This window comes from Schistocerca cancellata, chromosome 1, assembly GCF_023864275.1.
Source record: "Schistocerca cancellata isolate TAMUIC-IGC-003103 chromosome 1, iqSchCanc2.1, whole genome shotgun sequence".
Taxonomy (NCBI): Eukaryota; Metazoa; Arthropoda; class Insecta; order Orthoptera; family Acrididae; genus Schistocerca; species Schistocerca cancellata.
Window position 1 is genome coordinate 724228660 of NC_064626.1, and position 19875 is coordinate 724248534.

Genomic DNA, 19875 nt, shown 5'->3' on the forward strand with positions numbered 1-19875 from the left:
AGTCTCCCAATTTTTGATATCAGGTTGCCTACATATGTTAGAAAGGCAAGGCCTGGTTCCTCATTTTTATACTGTTCTTCATCTGGGTTCCTGCTGCGTTTCCGTTGTCTGAGGGCTGTCTGGATCTGTCAATTGCTTTACCCATTCTTGCGGAACACATTTTCTAGGTGCGAGTTCTTTGTGCAGAATTTGTTTGTACAACATCAAGGATGCCCTATGAACCAGTATGTTGAGCACCCTGTTGAGTTGTGCGGGATAGTGGCAACTCGAGGCATGTAAATATAAGTCCATGTGTGTAGGCTTGCGGTATATGCTATGACCCAGAGTGCCATTTGAACTCCGCTCTACAAGTACATTCAGAAAGGGTAATTTCCCTTCCTTCTCAATTGCCACTGTGAACTGTATGTTGTCGTGGACAGAATTTAGATCTATGTCTGTAGATGACCAAGTCCATGGGGCCAGATGACAAATGTGTCGTCCACGTATTGGAAAAAACACACCGGTTTCCATTTGGCTGCTTGTAGTGCCTCCTCTTCAAAACACTCCACAAATAAGTTGGCTACTGCTGGTGAGGGAGGGCTCTCCATAGCCACACTGTCAGTCTGCAAATAATATTGGCCGTTGAAGACGCATTAGGTGAATGTAAGTACATGCCTGAAAAGTTGTGTCAACTCAGGACCAAAGTTCTCGATGATAAGGCGGATCGAATCGTCTAGTGGGACCCATGTGAAAAGTGACAACATTCAAAGCTGACCACGATATCTGTTTCTCTTAGGGTCAGCTCTTTGAGACGACAAATGAAGTCCATTGAGTTCTGAACACGGTGCTTGCATTTTCCCACATACAGTCTGAGCAGCCCTGCCAGGTGGTGTGCGAGAGGGTACGTGAGCACCCGACCGTATGTTGCTGACAATGGGACGCACCTCTTAAGTGTCTTAGGGAGGATGTGTATTCTCGGAGCTACTGCGGAGTGCTGTCTAAGTATTTTGGTATCCTTCCCCTCAATTGCGCCATTTTTCAGTAGGGTGGCAGTGCTTAGTAGTACCTTGTTGGTCAGGTCTGTCTTGATCTTCCGGTATGCAGGGTCATCAAGCAGTTTGAGCATCTTCTGTTCATAGTCCTGTCTGTTCAGAACGACTGTGGTGTTTCCTTTGTCAGCAGGCAGGACAATGGTCTCTGTCTTCTCTGAGGGCTAGAACTCTTTCTTCCCGTGAGATGTGTTGGTGGTCGGTTTCACCTTGGAGGCGCTGCTACCCTACTGAAAAATGGCACAATTGAGGAGAAGGACATCAAAAGACTTTGACAGCACTCCGCAGTAGCTCCGAGAACATACAGCCTCCCTAAGACACATACGGAAGGGGTGCATCCCATTGTCAGCAACATAGGGGTGCCCACATACCCTCTCGTACAACACCTGGCAGGTGTGCTCAGATTGTACGTGGAAAAGTGCGAACACCATATTCGGAACTCAACGGACTTCATACAACATCTCAAGGAGCTCCCCCTATGAGAAACAGACATCTTGGTCAGCTTTGATGTCTTGTCACTTTTCACTAGAAAATTCGATCCACCCAATCAGCGAGAAATTTTGTCCCGAGTTGACAACTTTTCAGGCACGTACTTACATCCATCTACTTTGTCTTCAATGGCCAACACTACAAGAAGACCGACAGTGTGGCTATGGGGAGCCCTCTCTCACCAGTGGTAGCCAACTTATTTACGGAGAGTTTCAAAGAGAAGGCACTACAAGCAGCTGAATGGAAACTGGTGTATGTTTTCCGATACGTGGATGACATTTGTCATCTGGCCCCATGGACCTGGTCATCTACAGATGTAGATCTAAATTCCAGCCATGACAACATACAGTTCACAATGGAAATTGAGAAGGAAGGGAAATTACCCTTTTTGGATGTACTTGTAGAGCGGAGATCAAATGGCACACTGGGTCACAGCATGTGCCGCAAATCTACACATACAGACTTATATTTACATGCCTCGAGTTGCCACCATCCTGCACAATTCAACAGGATGCTCAACACACTGGTTCACAGGGCATACTCATTATCGGACAAACAAAATTTGCACAAAAAAATCAAAAACCTAGAAAATGTGTTCCGCAAGAACAGATACAGCAATCGACAGATCCAGACAGCCCTCAGACAACAGAAACACAGCAGGAACCCAGATGAAGAACAGTATAAATATGAGGAACCAGGCCTTGCCTTTCTACCGTATGCAGGCAACCTGACATTAAAAACTGGTAGACTGCTAAAACAACACAAAATTGACATGGTCTTCCAACCACCGCCCAAGGTACGTGCCTTACTGGGGACAGTGAAAGACAGATTTGACCTCAAGAAAGTGGCCATATATAATAGTCCACGTGGTTTCAGCAAATCCTACATCAGTCAAACAATCCAAACAGTCTAAGACCGCTGCAAACAAAACCAACGCCATACGCACCTAGGTCAGTCCAACAAATCGGTACTGGCATAACACTGCTAGGAAACTGGACACAAACGCTAAATATGAAGAGACCAAAATTCTGGCCCCTACCAGTTTCTACTGGGACAGCATCTTCAAGAGGCCATTGAAATTTGCGTAACGGACAATCTCATAAACCGAGACAGGTTTTCAACTCCAGCAAGGCATGGAAACCATTACTTAGCTCCATCAAGGAATCATGCTCCAAGCAGACAAAAGGTCCTTCCATGACTGCCACCAGGGACACTCCACGGGATTCTCCATCTTGCACCACCTAGCGCGACGCTGGGGACGGCGTGGACCTGGGTCAGCACCTGCAAATGGATTGTTGGCAGCTGCTATCGAAGCATCAGTGCTTGCTATTGGAATGTGAGCGGCTGCAATTGGACCATCGGCACAGGGAATCCAAGTCCGATGATGGACATAAATAACACTGACACTAAGCAGACAGACCATTCTATCAGAACCACCCAATGATGGCAGAAAGGTTATTCGCCGAATTATCGTGGGACTAGAACAATCACATCCAGCTGAATACTTGAGAGCCCTGGAAACAGCACACATGCCAGGAAAGCCTCCAATCACATATCAACTAATATTCATTTTATTGTCAGTAACACTTAAAACCAGTTCCTGTAAGCCTCTATGTTTCATCTCATTAATTAGTTTTCAATTAGTTTAATCATCATGCGACAGCACACTCATTGAATTTTCTGTACCTTTACTCGCCACTTTCCTGTAGAAGTCAAGGGCTCGCTCACAGCTTCCCACCAGGTTAACCCCAGACACATAGCGGTAACCAAGAGCCATGCGAGCCCACACACTTCCTCCAATTGCCCCAAATGTGTAATGCACCAATGCACGTGCTTGGCTGACATTCACAGTGAGGCCAGCAGCATAAAGGAAACCCATACCCTAAAATACACAATGCACAACAATCTGTAGGATACACGAAAATAACAAACATCAGATTTTGAAAAATGTTAGTAACTACTACTTTTAGCTTATTTATCGCACCTGAGTCTATCCTTGCTCCACCTCTTTCTCCTCAAAAAGGAATTAACTTTGTAGTTCCAAAAGTTAATTTTTCTTCCTTTCTTGCCCCCTCTCCCATGCCCCCTCCCCTCAAGTTTCTCAGCCCTACTTCCTACTTTCCTGTTGTCACAATAACTTGTCTGTGCACCTTTTCTTTGCACCACAGCTTCTTCATCCTAAAGTACCAAAAACCTCGATACTTTGTATCCACAGTGTATATTCTGAAGGTTCTACCAATTTGAGTGATCAGACCAAAACGCAGCTAAGTAATAGCCATTGATGAATATTGTGTCTTGTTTTGTTTATGATGAGTGATAGAATAATGCAAGAAATATAATATTATTGAGCATCAGCCAATGATAATTAGAAAATAACACTTTAATGTTTTTGTTACTTTTGTGTGTCCTAGACACGAGATATGAAGCAAAAAGGCAAAACACAGTTCCTCTTTTAAGCATTGTTGCTGGAAACCAAGTCTCCTGAAGGGCAATGCAGAAGGCAGGCAAAGTTCTGAAAAGATGTAGCTCAGCCAGGTAGTGGAAAAAAAACGCTAAAATGCTACTGGAGAATAATGTTTTAGTACTTTGAGGCCACAAAGGGGCCAAGAGGGCAAATTATACCCTATGATCACCTGCTGCCACTGGCAGAAGCGTTAAGGCATCAACACACATAGGTTCCAGGTTCCGACGCGTGGTGCAACCTGGGGCATCAGGGGCTGTCAGAATCTCCACGTCTGATACAGAGGTGGAATGGGCAGGATCTGGTGACATGGGAGTCACCAGAATCTCCTTCTTGGAGGACTTTTTCTTATCTTTCCTCTCCTTACAGGATTTGGATGATTGTGAAGGCTTCTGTTAATCAGTTTCAGGTAATGCTGATGATTGCAAAGCCCTGTGACCAGCAGCTTGTGGCTCCTTCAGTCACTAGTTAGTAAACAGTTTTAGACCAGAACAAGCCTTGGAAGGAAGGGTCCTGAGGGATCTCTTCCTGGTGAGAGAAACTGGAGGTAGGTGATTTGTCTCTAGCTGGAAGATGTGGACCAATATCCCCACTGAGTCGAAAGCCAATGATCCCAAAATAAGTGAGAGGGGCCCTGAGGACCCACTGTAGTAGGTGTAACAGCTGGGAGCACCAGTGCCAAAGAGGGCGATATCAACCTCGGAGCTGCAGCATATGGTGCTGCTACACATGCCAAGTGCAATGTGTCATACTACTTCTTGGCTTCTTGATAAGTTAGTTTGTCCAGGATCTTATATCCTTTTATTTTCTTCTCTTTCCGGAAAATGGTGCAATCTGGTGAGCAAGGAGAATGGTGCATTCCACAGTTAACACAGATGGGGGGAGGGGCAGAAGGAGCATTCAAATGCAGCAGTTGTCCACAATCTCTACAAATGTGGCTATAGTTGCAATGCAAAGACATGCCCAAATTTCAAATACTTTAAGCATCGTGTTGGGGGGAAGGGGCCACATAGTTTCACATCACATCAGTATACCATCACCTTCACATTTTCAGACAGTGGACAGCCCTCATAGGCCAAGATGAAGGCACCGATAGTGACCTTTTTGTCCTCTGGCCCCCTATGCACAAAACAGATAAAGTGTACACCTGTGGCTCCATGTTCGCATGAAGCTTGTCATCAGATTGCAAGAGCAGGTCTCTGGAAAATGATGCCCTGAACCATATTTATATTATTATGGGGAGTGACGGTCACCGGTATGTTACCCAATTAGTTACAAGTCAGCAGTGCCCGTGTCTGTGATTGTGCAGGGGATGCTGTTTTGATCAAAATTGATCCACTTTTCATTTTAGAGAGAGCTGCCACTTTCCCAAACTTATCTCCTTGCTCTCCACAAAGAATAAGGGCTTTGTGGCCAAAAAGGAATCCCCATCAGTCATTGTGCAAACTAATTAATGGGGAAGTATTTCTCTGCTTGCCACTTAACCCTAAGTTCCTCCTATTGCATTGCCAAGGAAGGGAAAAATTTTAGGAACGTATCTTCCTGTATTAAACAAGAACTTTCCTTCCACAGAGGCTGCTGGGGCCATATGGCCACCAGCGGGAGATAACTTGATCTGCTTAATTTGCGGCTTGTCCGAGATGGTGCCACCCTCTCTGAACAGGGGCTCCCCCATGGAAGTTATCCAGCCTCAGCAACAGCTACCTGGCCTGTAATCCGCTGCTTGGAGTTCCCATGCACCAGTCACCATGGGTACATACTCCTTGGTACACATGGGGAGTTTTCAGCTCAGGCACCAACACTGTGTTCCTGCACGGCCGGGGGTTACCACCATATAGGTACTTGATAACCCCCCTCCCCCACAAAAAAACTTGATGGCTACAGTACTGGGTGTGTTATCTTATTAAAGGGAAGGGTGCAAAGATTGAAAGGCACAGGAGTGGAGCACACAATGCAATGTGTGACCTCCCCCTGCACTTCCGGAGAATTTTAAAAATTGGTGGCAGGTGAAACCAAACAGTGGGGACCATGTGTTTATTTAATGAAAAGCTGTAGAAATTGCCAGAAGTGGAAATCCTGGTCCCAAATTATAAATCAGGTACAAGTACAGTTTGCACCAAGAAAACCATTTGATGGACAGGTGGAGAGGGAATGGGATAGTGGAAATATAAGCTCACAGCATTGAAAGTAAGTAATGCTGCACAGGTCGGGGCCCAATGGTAGCCAAGCATGGACTCACAAAATAGTTGTTAGCCCCCTGTGGGACACGTTTTCTGAAATCTTGTCTTGAGCAACTAATTCAGTAACCCTCATGCAATGCAAATATCTTAGATCTTTTAACTACAAACAGACTGGACCTTATCGACCGCAACAACGTAGAGGTTCCATTGTCGCAACTATGGTTACGAACATAAATAAATCAGTCAAGAAGGCTGGGTGAATGTCTCTGTTAGAAAGAGCAGATGAGCTGTTATCAGCATCTCACTTACACAGTGAACTGACATTACTTAGTTCCAGTAAGATTAATAGAGAGAAATTATGAGAAAAGTTTAAACAGATTATAAATTGTGGTTTGGAGAACTATGTGCCAGTCTGGTGTGGCAGTTTAAGATAGCAAAATGAAAGCTGAAGTTTTGAATTTCTCATTTAAGAAATTATTCACACATGAAAATTGTCCAAACATACTGTCATTTGACCATTGAACACACTCCTGTATGGACAACATAATAATAAGCATCCCTGGCGTAGAAAAACAGCTGAAAGGGTGAAAACAAATAAGTCACCAGGTATGGATGGAATCCCAATTCGATTTTACAAACAGTGCTCTATAGCACTGGCCCCTTACCTAACTTGTATTTATCCTAAATCTCTTGCCCACTGCAAAGTCTCAAGCAATTGGAAAAAACTTCAGATGACTCTTGTACATAAGAAGGGTAAAAGAATGGACCTGAATAATTACAGCCAATTTCCCTAGCATCAATTTGCTACAGAACCCTTGAACATTGCCTCAGTTCAAATATAATAAATTTTCTTGAGAGTGAGATGCTTATGTCCAAGAATCAGCAAAGTTTTAGAAATCATCATTTGTGCAAATCTCCACTTGCCCTTTTCTCACATGATATACTACGAACTACAGATGAAGGGCAACGCGAAGCTTCCATACCTCTAGATCTCCAAAAAGCATTTGACACAGTGCCCCACTGCACACTGAAAAATGACAGTGCGAGCACCTGGAACAGGTTCCGAGATATATGAATGGCTCAAAGACTTCTTAAGTAATAGAACCAAGTATGCTGTCTTCAACAGTGAGTATTCATCAGAGACAAAGCTATTGTAGAGGTGCTCAAGGGAAGTGTGATAGGACCACTGTTGTTCTCTATACACATAAATGATTTATATCTAAAAACAAAGATGCTGTAACTTACCAAACGAAAGTGTTGGTATGTTGATAGAGACAATAAAAAACACACAAACACACACACAAATTTCAAGCTTTTGCAACCCAATATTGCTTCATCAGGAAAGAGGGAAGGAGAGGGAAAGACGAAAGGATGTGGGTTTTAAGGGAGAGGGTAAGGAGTCATTCCAATCCTGGGAGTGGAAAGACTTACCTAAGGTAAGATGCCAGTGCGACCTATTCTTAGGTACTGCTCAAGTGTTTAGGATTCGTACCAGGTCAAATTAAAGGAAAACATTGAAGTAATTCACAGATAGACTGTTAGATTTGTAACCGGTAGGTTTGAACAACTCATAAGTGTTACAGAGATGCACCAGCAATTCAAATGGGAATCCCTAAAGGTAAGGCAAAGTTCTTTTCGAGGTACACTATTAAAAAAATTAAGAGAACCAGCAGTGAAAGCTGACTGTAGAATGATTCTACTGCCACCAATGTACATTTTGTCTAAGAATCACAAACATAAGAACAAGAAATTGTGCTCGTATGGAGACAGACAGTCCTTTTCTTCCCCCTCGCTCTATCTGCGAGTGGAACAGGAAAGGAAATGACTAGTAGTGGCACAGAGTGCCCTCTACCATGTTCTGTACAATGGCTTTTTGAGTAAGTATGTAGATGTACATGTTGCTTTGAGCTCTACAGGACTTTATTAAGCGTAGTCCTATTAGTGTCAGTGTGCTTTTACATTTCTCAGACCTATGATCTGACTTGTCCACCCAGTAGAAAGGGGACCTACACTTTAACATGAACTCCAATCGATAGTGCTACTCTATATTTTGCACGTACACATATCACTGCCAGAAGTGAAAAGACTGATAAAGGGCAAAAAGTCCTAGGATCAACAGAGAATTGATCTCACTGAACATTAGTTATACCTCACATTATTTTGCAATCTTTGGCTCCTTATCATGAGCCATGTAATTCTAGTTACTGCTATGGTGAATCTCCTGTGACTATCAGATTACTTTTTCCGCCAAATGTAACAGCTTTAAACCATGGCTATGAAACATGTTGTCTGGCTGATGCTGGCCAAGTGGCTACTTATACTAGCTGCTGACACAACCCCTTGGGTTCTCATCACACCTAGTGCCGTACACCTCATGCACTACCCATATTCTGAACTATTACCTTGATGATTTGTCTTGCAGAAGTGTGCTTATAGAGACCTTGGAATTCTTGTACTTCCTTTCCTTATGTACACACTTGAGTTTCATTCATGACCCACAGTAAAGTTAGTTTCAAGTGACATTTGATACAAATAACCACAAAATATGACACAAAAATAAGTTGTGTGTGGATTTTGCATCATATTCTTAACAAAGAAACTTTACCTCTACAGAGGGAGACAGAATTCTGTGTGCCTAATGCAGTCTTACTTGGGCATGGAAAACTGTTAATAAAAATAATCAAATGTAAGAATGTCTTCTAGTTATAAGGGTGTACCTCAGAGATCTCTTTTTGGACCTTTCCTGTCCATCATTTACATAAATGGTTTACCCACGTGTTGTGTTGTGTGATGCAGTGCTATATGCACATGACAACACTCATCACATGTGACATCAACCTCAAAAATAATTAATACAGCACGATAGTGATGGAGAGGTGTACTACTTGGTTTGAGGCAAATGTACTCCAAAAAATTGACAGTGAAACTGATGGCATTATATTCATTCTGAATGCTGCCATTCATGACAACAGAACAGTCAAACTACTGGGATTTCGCAAAGACCAAAAGCTCAGCTGGTATACCCACACACAGAAAATATGTGACAGACTAGCATCTGTCATTTATCTGCTGCACAAGCAGAGAAGCAGTGCCTGTAATTGTTTAAGCACCAAAGTAAATCTATCACATGCACTACAAGACTTAGTCCATGTGAATCACATACATTTTATTTCAAGCAACTAAATATAATGAGTATACGAGAGAACAAAAGTTGCTACTCACCATATAGCGAAGATTCTAACACACACACACACACACACACACACACACACACACACACAGATATTCACGCAAGCGCAACTTGCACACACATCTGCAGTCTCAGAGAGCTGAAACTGCACTGCGAGCAGCAGCACCAGTGCATGATGGGAGTGGCGACTAGGCAGGGGTAAGGAGGAGGCTGGGGTGGGGAGGGGGAGGGATAGTATGGTGGGAGTGGCGGACAGTGAAGTGTTGCAGTTTAGACGGAGGGTAGGAGAGAAGGTGCGGAGGGAGGAGGAAGTGAGTAGCAGAAAGGAGAGAAATAAAAATAAAAGAAATTAAAAGACTGGGTGTGGTGGTGAAATGATGGCTGTGTAGTGCTGGAATGGGAACAGGGAGGGGGCTGGATGGGTGAGGACAGTGACTAACGAAGGTTGAGGCCAGGAGGGTTACGGGAATGTAGGATCTATTGCAGGGAAGCTTTTATTTCTCTCCTTTCCGCTACTTACTCCCTCCCCCTCCACACCTTCTCTCCTACCCTCCGTCTAAACTGCAATACTTCACTGTCAGCCACTCCCACCATACTATCCCTCCCCCTCCCAACCCCAGCTTCCTCCTTACCCCCACCCAGTCGCCACTCCCATCATGCACTGGTGCTGCTGCTCGCAGTGTAGTTTCAGCTCTCTGAGACTGCAGATGTGTGTGCATGTTTGCTTGCGTGAGTGTGTGCGTGTGTGCATGGGTATATGTGTGTCTACTGCTGACAAAGGCCTTAATGGCCGAAAGCTACGATTGTGCCTATCACAGCTCAGCATCTCCGCTATATGGCGCATAGCAACTTTCATTCTCTCTTATTGTTACATTCCATCCTGGATTTTCCATTTTTAAATATAATGACTCTACTGTTCGTTGCAATAAGTTAACAATTGGCACGGTGGCTGTCGGTAGCGACCGTGCCCCCACATTATGGCTGCTGAAGGGAGGCGGGCAGTAGGGGGGGGGGGGAGGGGGGGGGGTGGAAGGGCAGTGTTGGCTCCTCTACCCATGGTTTTGCCTAACACGAAATTGGAGGCAGCACTCTCAGAAATATTGCCCACTTAAGTGACATGTCTGCCAGACGTAAATCACCTAATTTGATGATATATTCATACTCTAGTGTTTTACCTACAATTTATGTATTACTTTTTTATAAAAAACAATGAAAATGAAAGTAGATGAATGTATAACTTATGACACTCTGAACTGAAAGTAAAATACTAATTTTTGAAATCTGTCTGCGCATTGCATTTATTAAACGCAACACAGCAGTAATGTTTACGAAGAGTAATAACCTGTGCCCAAAACAACTATCAAAATGATGTTCACTAAAGATCACTAACATCTGTGTCCACCACCACCACCACCACCACCACCACCGCTTGAGGGCAAGGTAATGATGATAATGCCATTTATGGTCATTTCCATTATTCCATCTCATGTCCAGTACACTTGCTCCAGCTGCTGAACATTCTTATAGTAAACTTATTTTCCTTCGACATGTTGTTAGTGACATTGTTCTCCTTGAAATTATGTTCTGTTTCGGCCCATGCCAATTTTATAGGATTTGGATCGAAGTGTTAGGGCAGTAAACGCAGTACATTGTAGCCTCTGTTCTCTGCGATTTCATCCACAACATACACTTCCATGGCTATTTCGTTTTCCTTTATTGTAGATAACAGTTCAGCCTTCCTCACTGAGTCATTGCAGTTTATTCGCCCATCTGGCAACCACTCTAACATCATAATCCAGAAATCATATTTATTAGGCATTCTGTCCCACACCCTGGTATGGTATGGCACATAATCCATACAATCACAGAATCACTATATCTGCTCCCACCCCCAATCCCTTTCCTGTTGACATCTGCTAGTTTCACCAAATTAAAGACGTTCACAAATTAGTAGAAACAGTCTCTTGCATAAAACTTCCTGACAAACTAAAACTGTGTGCCAGATTGAGTTCACTGGTTCGAGTCTCACTACAGCACACAATTTTAATTCATCAGAAACCTTGAAATCAATGCACACACTACTGTAGGATGAAAGTTCATTCTAGTTTCTTGAATCCTACTGCAAGTGCTTCCTAATTTGCCTGTGCATGTAAGTTCTTCTCAAACCTACATAAGTTGTGTGTGTTCAGTGACGGTGTGAAATTATAATTGTCGAAAAGGAGAATGACACAAAGGCAGATCGGTTGAAACAAATGTACCATTAGAACACTCAAACACTTAATTGGCACCACCGGTCAAGGAACAGTGAAATGAGTTTACGAATCAATTTTTTTTGCCATAAGGGAAAGTAGAATGGCAGTTCAGATGTCATTAAATTTTTGCTAATTTTTTAATTTACCGTAAACCTAAATGCATTACATTTGTGATAAAAGCAGTTAATACTGCTTGCAAATTTGAAAAGTAATTAAAATATATTCCTGGTGAGATACGGCACCACATTTTGTTTCCCGTAACCAAATATTTGATTCTAAAAAGATGTTCGAAATTTGTGTACAACATCCTCAAAGCTTTTAATCCAAGTGAAGTCCTCTGATTTTAGGCAACTGAATTGTGTTTCTTGGTAACATCAATATGTACTCTTCCACTATTTTTTTCTATTTTTTTATTTCAGTGTTTCGGCACGATTTTTATTTATCAACAGTAATGCAACAACAATGGTTTTTAATAATAACTGCGCTTCTGTAATAAGTACTCTGATGTAAACATCTCAGTGAGTGCCTACAGAAGTTACTAGCTAGTGGATGCAAGTCTTTTGTAATACTTCACAACCTCACATTGGCAGCACTCTGAGACAATTGAATATATTTCAAGTAGTGCTGATTTTCTCCACTTCTGGCAGCACTAGCAAAATTGTCAAGTTATTGTGGCCAAACAGTACTCAGGCTTTGTATTTGTAACTGCCTTGTCTTTGTTAAAGAAAACTTAAGTATAATCAAAGGAGGGCAATCCTTAACGAAAACATATGAAGTTGGCTTGAAATTAAAATGCTAAACTAGGCTGCCAAACATCCGTAACAAGTATCTTGGTCATATCTACTTTAACAAATTATCTGAAAATATGTACACAAGGTCAGTAAATAAATTTAAAACTATTACTGCAGAGTAAGTGGAAGATAAAAGATTGTACTCTGCTGAAGAGTTCTTTTGCTGTGTGACAAATTATCTTTCCTACAATCTTATGAGAATGAACTATCAATGGAAAACATATTTTATTTTGTAATCATATATGCCATACTCTAACAATTTTATTACTGTCTTGATTTCTTGTCATTTACCTGTTTAATTACTTTTGTCTTTGTCATTCAACTAACTATGTTTGATAATTATCTCACACTTACTCCACTATGTAAGTATTTGCTTTTATCACAATTTACTTAATTATGCATTACCTGTCTTCGTGGCAAACGAATCTGCTCCAGTCCAGAATCCCTGAACCATTACACCAACAATCTGAAAACAGCTTTCGCATCCCGCAACTACCCTCCCGACCTGGTACAGAAGCAAATAATCAGAGCCACTTCCTCATCCCCTCAAGCCCAGAACCTCCCACAGAAGAACCACAAAAGTGCCCCACTTGTGACAGGATACTTTCCGGGACTGGATCAGACTCTGAATGTGGCTCTCCAGCTGGGATATGACTTCCTCAAATCCTGCCCTGAAATGAGATCCATCCTTCATGAAATCCTCCCCATTCCACCAAGAGTGTCTTTCCGCCGTCCACCTAACCTTCATAACCTCTTGGTTCATCCCTATGAAATCCCCAAACCACCTTCCCTACCCTCTGGCTCCTACCCTTGTAACCGCCCCTGGTGTAAAACCTGTCCCATGCACCCTCCCACCACCACCTACTCCAGTCCTGTAACCCAGAAGGTGTACACGATCAAAGGCAGAGCCACGTTTGAAACCACCCACATGATTTACCAACTGACCTGCCTACACTGTGAAGCTTTCTATGTGGGAATGACCAGCAACAAACTGTCCATTCACATGAATGGACACAGGCAGACAGTGTTTGTTGGTAATGAGGATCACCCTGTGGCTAAACATGCCTTGGTGCACGGCCAGCACATCTTGGCACAGCGTTACACCGTCCGGGTTATCTGGATACTTCCCACTAACACCAACCTGTCAGAACTCCGGAGATGGGAACCTGCCTTCAGTATATCCTCTCTTCTCGTTATCCGCCAGGCCTCAACCTCCGCTAATTTCAAGTTTCCGCCGCTCATACCTCACCTGTCTTTCAACAACATCTTTGCATCTGTACTTCTGCCTCGACTGACATCTCTGCCGAAACTCTTTGCCTTTACACATGTCTGCTTGTGTCTGTGTGTGTGCGGTTGGATATGGGGGTGTGTGCGAGTGTATACCTGCCCTTTCCCCCCCCCTAAGGTAAGTCTTTCCGCGCCTGGGATTGGAATGACTCCTTACCCTCTCCCTTAAAACCCACATCCTTTTGTCTTTCCCTCTCCTTCCCTCTTTCCTGATGAAGCAAGCGTTGGTTGCGAAAGCTTGAATTTTGTGTGTATGTTTGTGTTTGTTTGTGTGTCTATCAACCTGCCAGCACTTTCGTTTGGTAAGTCACATCATCTTTGTTTTTAGATATATTTTTCCCACGTGGAATGTTTCCCTTTATTACGAGGGTTGTTTTTTAAGTAAGGGCCGTTCGCGCATATAGTACCGTAGTTCGCGCGGACGCTGCAACAAGCCACCGCGCCACTTGCCGCATCCTTCCCGTCCACACTGCTGCAAGTTGCAGCTCTGTAGCTGATGTGTACGGATCGCTGTGCTACTTTATAATGTTTACAAATGGCTCTGAGCACTATGTGACTTAACTTCTAAGGTCATCAGTCGCCTAGAACTTAGAACTAATTAAACCTAACTAACCTAAGGACATCACACACATCCATGCCCGAGGCAGGATTCGAACCTGCGACCATAGCGGTCGCGCAATTCCAGACTGAAACACCTTTAACCGCACGGCCACATCGGCCGGCTATAATGTTTACGATTATTGAGTGGCCCGCCGCATGTGAGATACGGTCAGTGATACGTTTTTTGACTGTGACAAGCCTATCAGCTGCAGAAATTCATCGTCAGTTAACAGAAGTTTATGGCTTGAATGCAATGAGTGAAGGTAAAGTGCGTCAATTGGTTAGAGTTTAAAAATGGCCGTCAAAACATCCATGACGAAGAACGCTCAGGCCGGCCCTCTGTGATCACTGATGATTTGGTGGCTGCAGTCGAAACAAAGATTCGTGAGGACAGAAGATTCACAATTTCCACTCTTTCTTTGGAATTTCCGCAAGTTTCAAGATCGGTTTTGTACAAAATTGTGTCTGAAAACCTAAACTTTAAGAAACTGTATTCTCGGTGGGTACCCAGACTCCTCACATAGGACCACAAAGGGAATAGATTTGCCACTTCACTGGACTTTTTGATTCATTACGAGGAAGAAGCGGATGACATGTTGAGTCAAATTGTCACTGGAGATGAAACATGGGTATCCCATATCACTCCCGAAAGCAAGCGACAATCGATGGAATGGCGACACACAACCTCACCCGTTAAGGTCAAAGCCAAACAGACGCTGTCAAAGCGCAACATTATGGCAACTGTGTTCTGGGACCGGCGCGGTGATTTGCTTGTGGACTTTATGCCACGAGGAACGACAATCAACTCAGATGCCTACTGTGCAACTCTAAAGAAGCTCCGCAGAGCAATTCAAAACAAAAGGCGCGGCATGCTGACAAAAGGAGTTTTGCTCCTGCACGATAACGCTAGGCCTCACACCTCGCAAAAGACTCGGGATTTGACTGATTCTTTTGGCTGGGAAGTTTTGGACCATGCACCATACAGCCCCGACCTTGCTCCTAGCGATTTTCACCTTTTTCGGTACCTGAAACACCATCTTGGCGGGCAGAGCTTCAATGACGACGATGAAGTGAAAGCGGCCGTGAACTCTTGGCTGTCGAAACAGGCGGCCGAATTCTTTGAAGAGGGAATTAAAAACTTTGTTGTACGGTATGACAAGTACTTAAATAAACAAGGCAACTATGTAGAAAAATAGGTAAAAGTGTGTAGAATCAGAAAATAAAAGTTTTTTTACAAAAGTATTTGTATCTTTTTTTAAAAATAATTTAATTACTTTTGTCTTTGTCATTCAACTAACTATGTTTGATAATTATCTCACACTTACTCCGCTATGTAAGTACTTGCTTTTATCACAATTTACTTAATTATGCATTACCTGTCTTCGTGGCAAACGAATCTGCTCCAGTCCGGAATCCCTGAACCATTACACCAACAATCTGAAAACAGCTTTCGCATCCCGCAACTACCCTCCCGACCTGGTACAGAAGCAAATAATCAGAGCCACTTCCTCATCCCCTCAAGCCCAGAACCTCCCACAGAAGAACCACAAAAGTGCCCCACTTGTGACAGGATACTTTCTGGGACTGGATCAGACTCTGAATGTGGCTCTCCAGCTGGGATATGACTTCCTCAAAGCCTGCCCTGAAATGAGATCCATCATTCATGAAATCCTCCCCATTCCACCAAGAGTGTCTTTCCGCCGTCCACCTAACCTTCATAACCTCTTGGTTCATCCCTATGAAACTCCAAACCACCTTCCCTACCCTCTGGCTCCTACCCTTGTAACCGCCCCCAGTGTAAAACCTGTCCCATGCACCCTCCCACCACCACCTACTCCAGTTCTGTAACCAGGAAGGTATACACGATCAAAGGCAGAGCCACATGTGAAAGCACCCACGTGATTTACCAACTGACCTGCCTACACTGTGAAGCTTTCTATGTGGGAATGACCAGCAACAAACTGTCCATTCGCTTGAATGGACACTGGCAGACAGTGTTTGTTGGTAATGAGGATCACCCTGTGGCTAAACATGCCTTGGTGCACGGCCAGCACATCTTGGCACTCAGTATATCCTCTCTTCCCGTTAACCACCAGGCCTCAACCTCCGCTAATTTCAAGTTGCCGCCGCTCATACCTCACCTGTCATTCAACAACATCTTTGCCTCTGTATTTCCACCTCGACTGATATCTCTGCCCAAACTCTTTGCCTTTACGAATGTCTGCTTGTGTCTGTGTATGTGCGGATGGATGTGTGTGTGCACGCGCGCGTATACCCGTCCTTTTCTCCCCCTAAGGTAAGTCTTTCCGCTCCCGGGATTGGCAACACTCCTTACCCTCTCCCTTAAAACCCACATCCTTTCGTCTTTCCCTCTCCTTCCCTCTTTCCTGATGAAGCAACTGTTGGTTGCGAAAGCTTGAATTTTGTGTGTATATTCTGGGGTAACACAGCATTTACTCATCAAAAGCATTTACCCACAGTTATATTGTATATACTGTAGGCCCAATGTCAATGAGTCAGGCTTTCTAACTACAGCTTCACAACCTACGTTCTCCAGTGAAATGAGGTACAATAGCGTTCCTCCTGGAATGGTATTCCAATGCCCAACCAATGTACACAACATCCTGGCCCACACATATGCCATATCCATTCCCAACCCCTTTCCACATGGTTCACATTCCTGCCTTCCAATTCACCCACCCAGACAACATCTTATTCTAGTACAGGCTTATCCCATCCCATCAGGTGCAGGGCCATCTGAGAAAGCAACCACGTCACACAAGTTCTGCTCCAATTTCTGCACAACATTTTATGTGAGCACTACCACCACCCAGCTGTCCATTCAATTGACTGGCAATGGCCAAACTGTGGCATAAGCAGAATTTACCACCCCAGTGGTGCATCTCACTGCTGAGCACAACATGCTCGATTTCAATGGCTGCTTTACAACCCGTGCCACTCAAATCGTGTCCCCTAATACCAGCTTTTCTGAACTACGTGGATGGGAGTTGTCCTTTTAACACTACCTTTACTCCTGTTTTCAATTTCTGCTAGCACCCTGCCCTATGCCCATCTCCACCCAGTTCTAGGACCCTGACTTCACTCAGCATGCAACACATCCTCTTCCTCACAGTCTCACCTTCATCAGTTCTGTTACCTCTCTCAGTCCATTCCCCCATGCCATCGTCATTGTGCGCTGCATGAACTCAATGGTGGCATTGCCCATGTTCCTACCAGTCCTTCCAGCATTCCTATCCCCTACAGACGCTCTCCCCTTTCTAGCTATCAGCTGCATTTCCTTGACCCACCCTTCCGATTCTCTTTTTGCTCCCCCTTCCAAAAGGATTCACCTGAAAGTAAGTTCCCAGTCTTGTTTCTGAGTCTGTCAACGACTCAATGCTTCTACTATTCAGTGAATAGTTACCTTTACTCTTAAATTAATTACATTCTGCCAGAACTTTCCAGTATCGAAATTAAACATAAGTAATCTGTCACAGTTTGAAAATACAACTCCACAAGAATGATCAATAAAGTTAGTAGCTCAGAGAGGTGTGCAAATCTTTGATTCTTTTACTCAATAATATAAATTTGTGGCAGACAGTTAACCATATTTTAAGTATAACCTACAATTTTTTTCTGGACAACTGCTATATTTAATTCCAAATTAGTAGCGTCCACAGTATTCAAGGTAAAAGTGCCAATGCTTAATATGTTCATTTTTTATCCAACTGAAGCCACTCTGCTATTCAGTAAACTGAAACAGCAGGCATGTAGCCATACTCAAACAAATCAAGTATGACTATAAACCGTCTGGAAACTCTATCCAATTTTGATAGAAATCTAGTAAATGACCTACAGAATATACACACATCAAAAAAAGTTTTGCATCACCCTGGTTCCCAGAACACCCGAAGACAGACATCATTGTTGTTATTGTATCACAGACACAGTCCCTTTAACTGTTCAGAGATGTCACTGAACCCTCCTAAAGATGTAAACAACCACGCATGAGCAGTGCCTACTACAGGAAGGGTGTCCGACAGCCAATCAGTTCGTCATTCCACCCGAAGGAGGTAAACGGCTTGTGTTGTCTTTACTTCAACCATGCCGAGACGGTCAATACTGCAGTTTGATTGTGTCCACATTATTACTTTGTGCTAGGAAGGGCTCTCAACAAGGAATGTGGCCAGGTGTCTCGGAGTGAAGCGAAGCGATGTTGTTCGAACATGGATGAGATGCAGAGAGACAGGAACTGTCGATGTCATGCCTTGCTCAGGCCGCCCAAGGGCTACTACTACAGTGGATGACTGCTACCTACAGGTTATGGCTTGGAGGAACCCTGACAGCAACGCCACCATGTTGAATAATGCTTTTCGTGCAGCCACGGTTTGTCTTGTTAAAACTAACTACGCGCAGTGGGCTGCATGATGCGCAGCTTCATTCCTGATGCCCATGGCACGGTCCATCTTTGCAATGACTACACCATGCAGCACAGTACAAATGGGCCCAACAACATGATGAATGGACCGCTCAGGATTGGCATCACATTCTCTTCACAGATGAGTGTCGCTTATGCCTTCAACCAGACAATCATCGGCGACGTGTTTGGAGGCAACCTGGTCAGGCTGAATGCCTTAGACACACTGTCTAGCGATTGCACCAAGGTGGAGGTTCCCTGCTGCTTTGGGGTGGCATTATGTGGGGCCGATGTACACCGCTGGTGGACATGGAAGGCACCGTAATGGCTGTACAATACATGAATGCCATCCTTCAACCGATAGCGCAACCATAGCAGCAGCATATTGGCAAGGCATTAATCTTCATGGGTGACAATTTGCGCCCCCATCATACACGTCTTTGAATGACTTCCTTCAGGGTAACAATATTGCTCGACTAGAGTGGCCAGCATGTGCTCCAGACATGAAACCTATCAAACATGCCATGCCATGCCATGCCATGGCAAAGACAGGCATGCATCAATGCGAAAGGACATGCTACTGGGTATTAGAGGTACCAGTGTGTACACCAATCTGGACCACCACCTCTGAAGGTCTTGCTGTGTGGTGGTACAACATGCAATGTGTGGTTTTCATGAGCAATAAAAAGGGCGGAAATGATGTTTTTGTTGATCTCTATTCCAATTTTCTGTACAGGTTCTGGAATTCTTGGAACCGAGGTGATGCAAAACTTTTTTTGATGTGTGTAGAATTAACTGATTCATGAAATTTTGGTCATTCAGAACAAAATTTCATCAATCACACCTATCCAAACAAGCTTAATGCGGTCTACTTATACAATACTCCTTGTTGTAATATTTTTCTTGGCCTTGTATGGTACAGGTGAGTTCAAGAGTTTTATTGATTTACACCTACTTGTGCCAACAACAAACAAGTTTTTAAAACACTTTTATAACTAATCAGTCAAAATGACAGTCACATTTGTGTTATTTATTTTGTCGCCAACCGGTTTCAACCCGCGATGGGGTATCTTCAGGGCAATTTATACCATTTGGTCACTCGCTGGAGATGTCACCCTGCCTGTGCATGGTTGGTAATTATGCCAACCATGCACAGGCAAGGTGACAACTCCAGCGAGCG

The 19875-nt window shown here is 43.7% G+C and overlaps 1 protein-coding gene across 1 annotated transcript in view; it reads right to left on the bottom strand.

Moving 5' to 3' along the window:
- Positions 1–19875, bottom strand: part of LOC126185138 (protein sel-1 homolog 1) — a 96289-nt gene that overhangs the window by 51187 nt on the left and 25227 nt on the right. The window contains exon 3 of the mRNA XM_049927977.1: positions 3204–3399. Coding sequence (XP_049783934.1) covers positions 3204–3399 — 196 coding nt within the window. The remainder of the gene's footprint in view (positions 1–3203; positions 3400–19875) is intronic.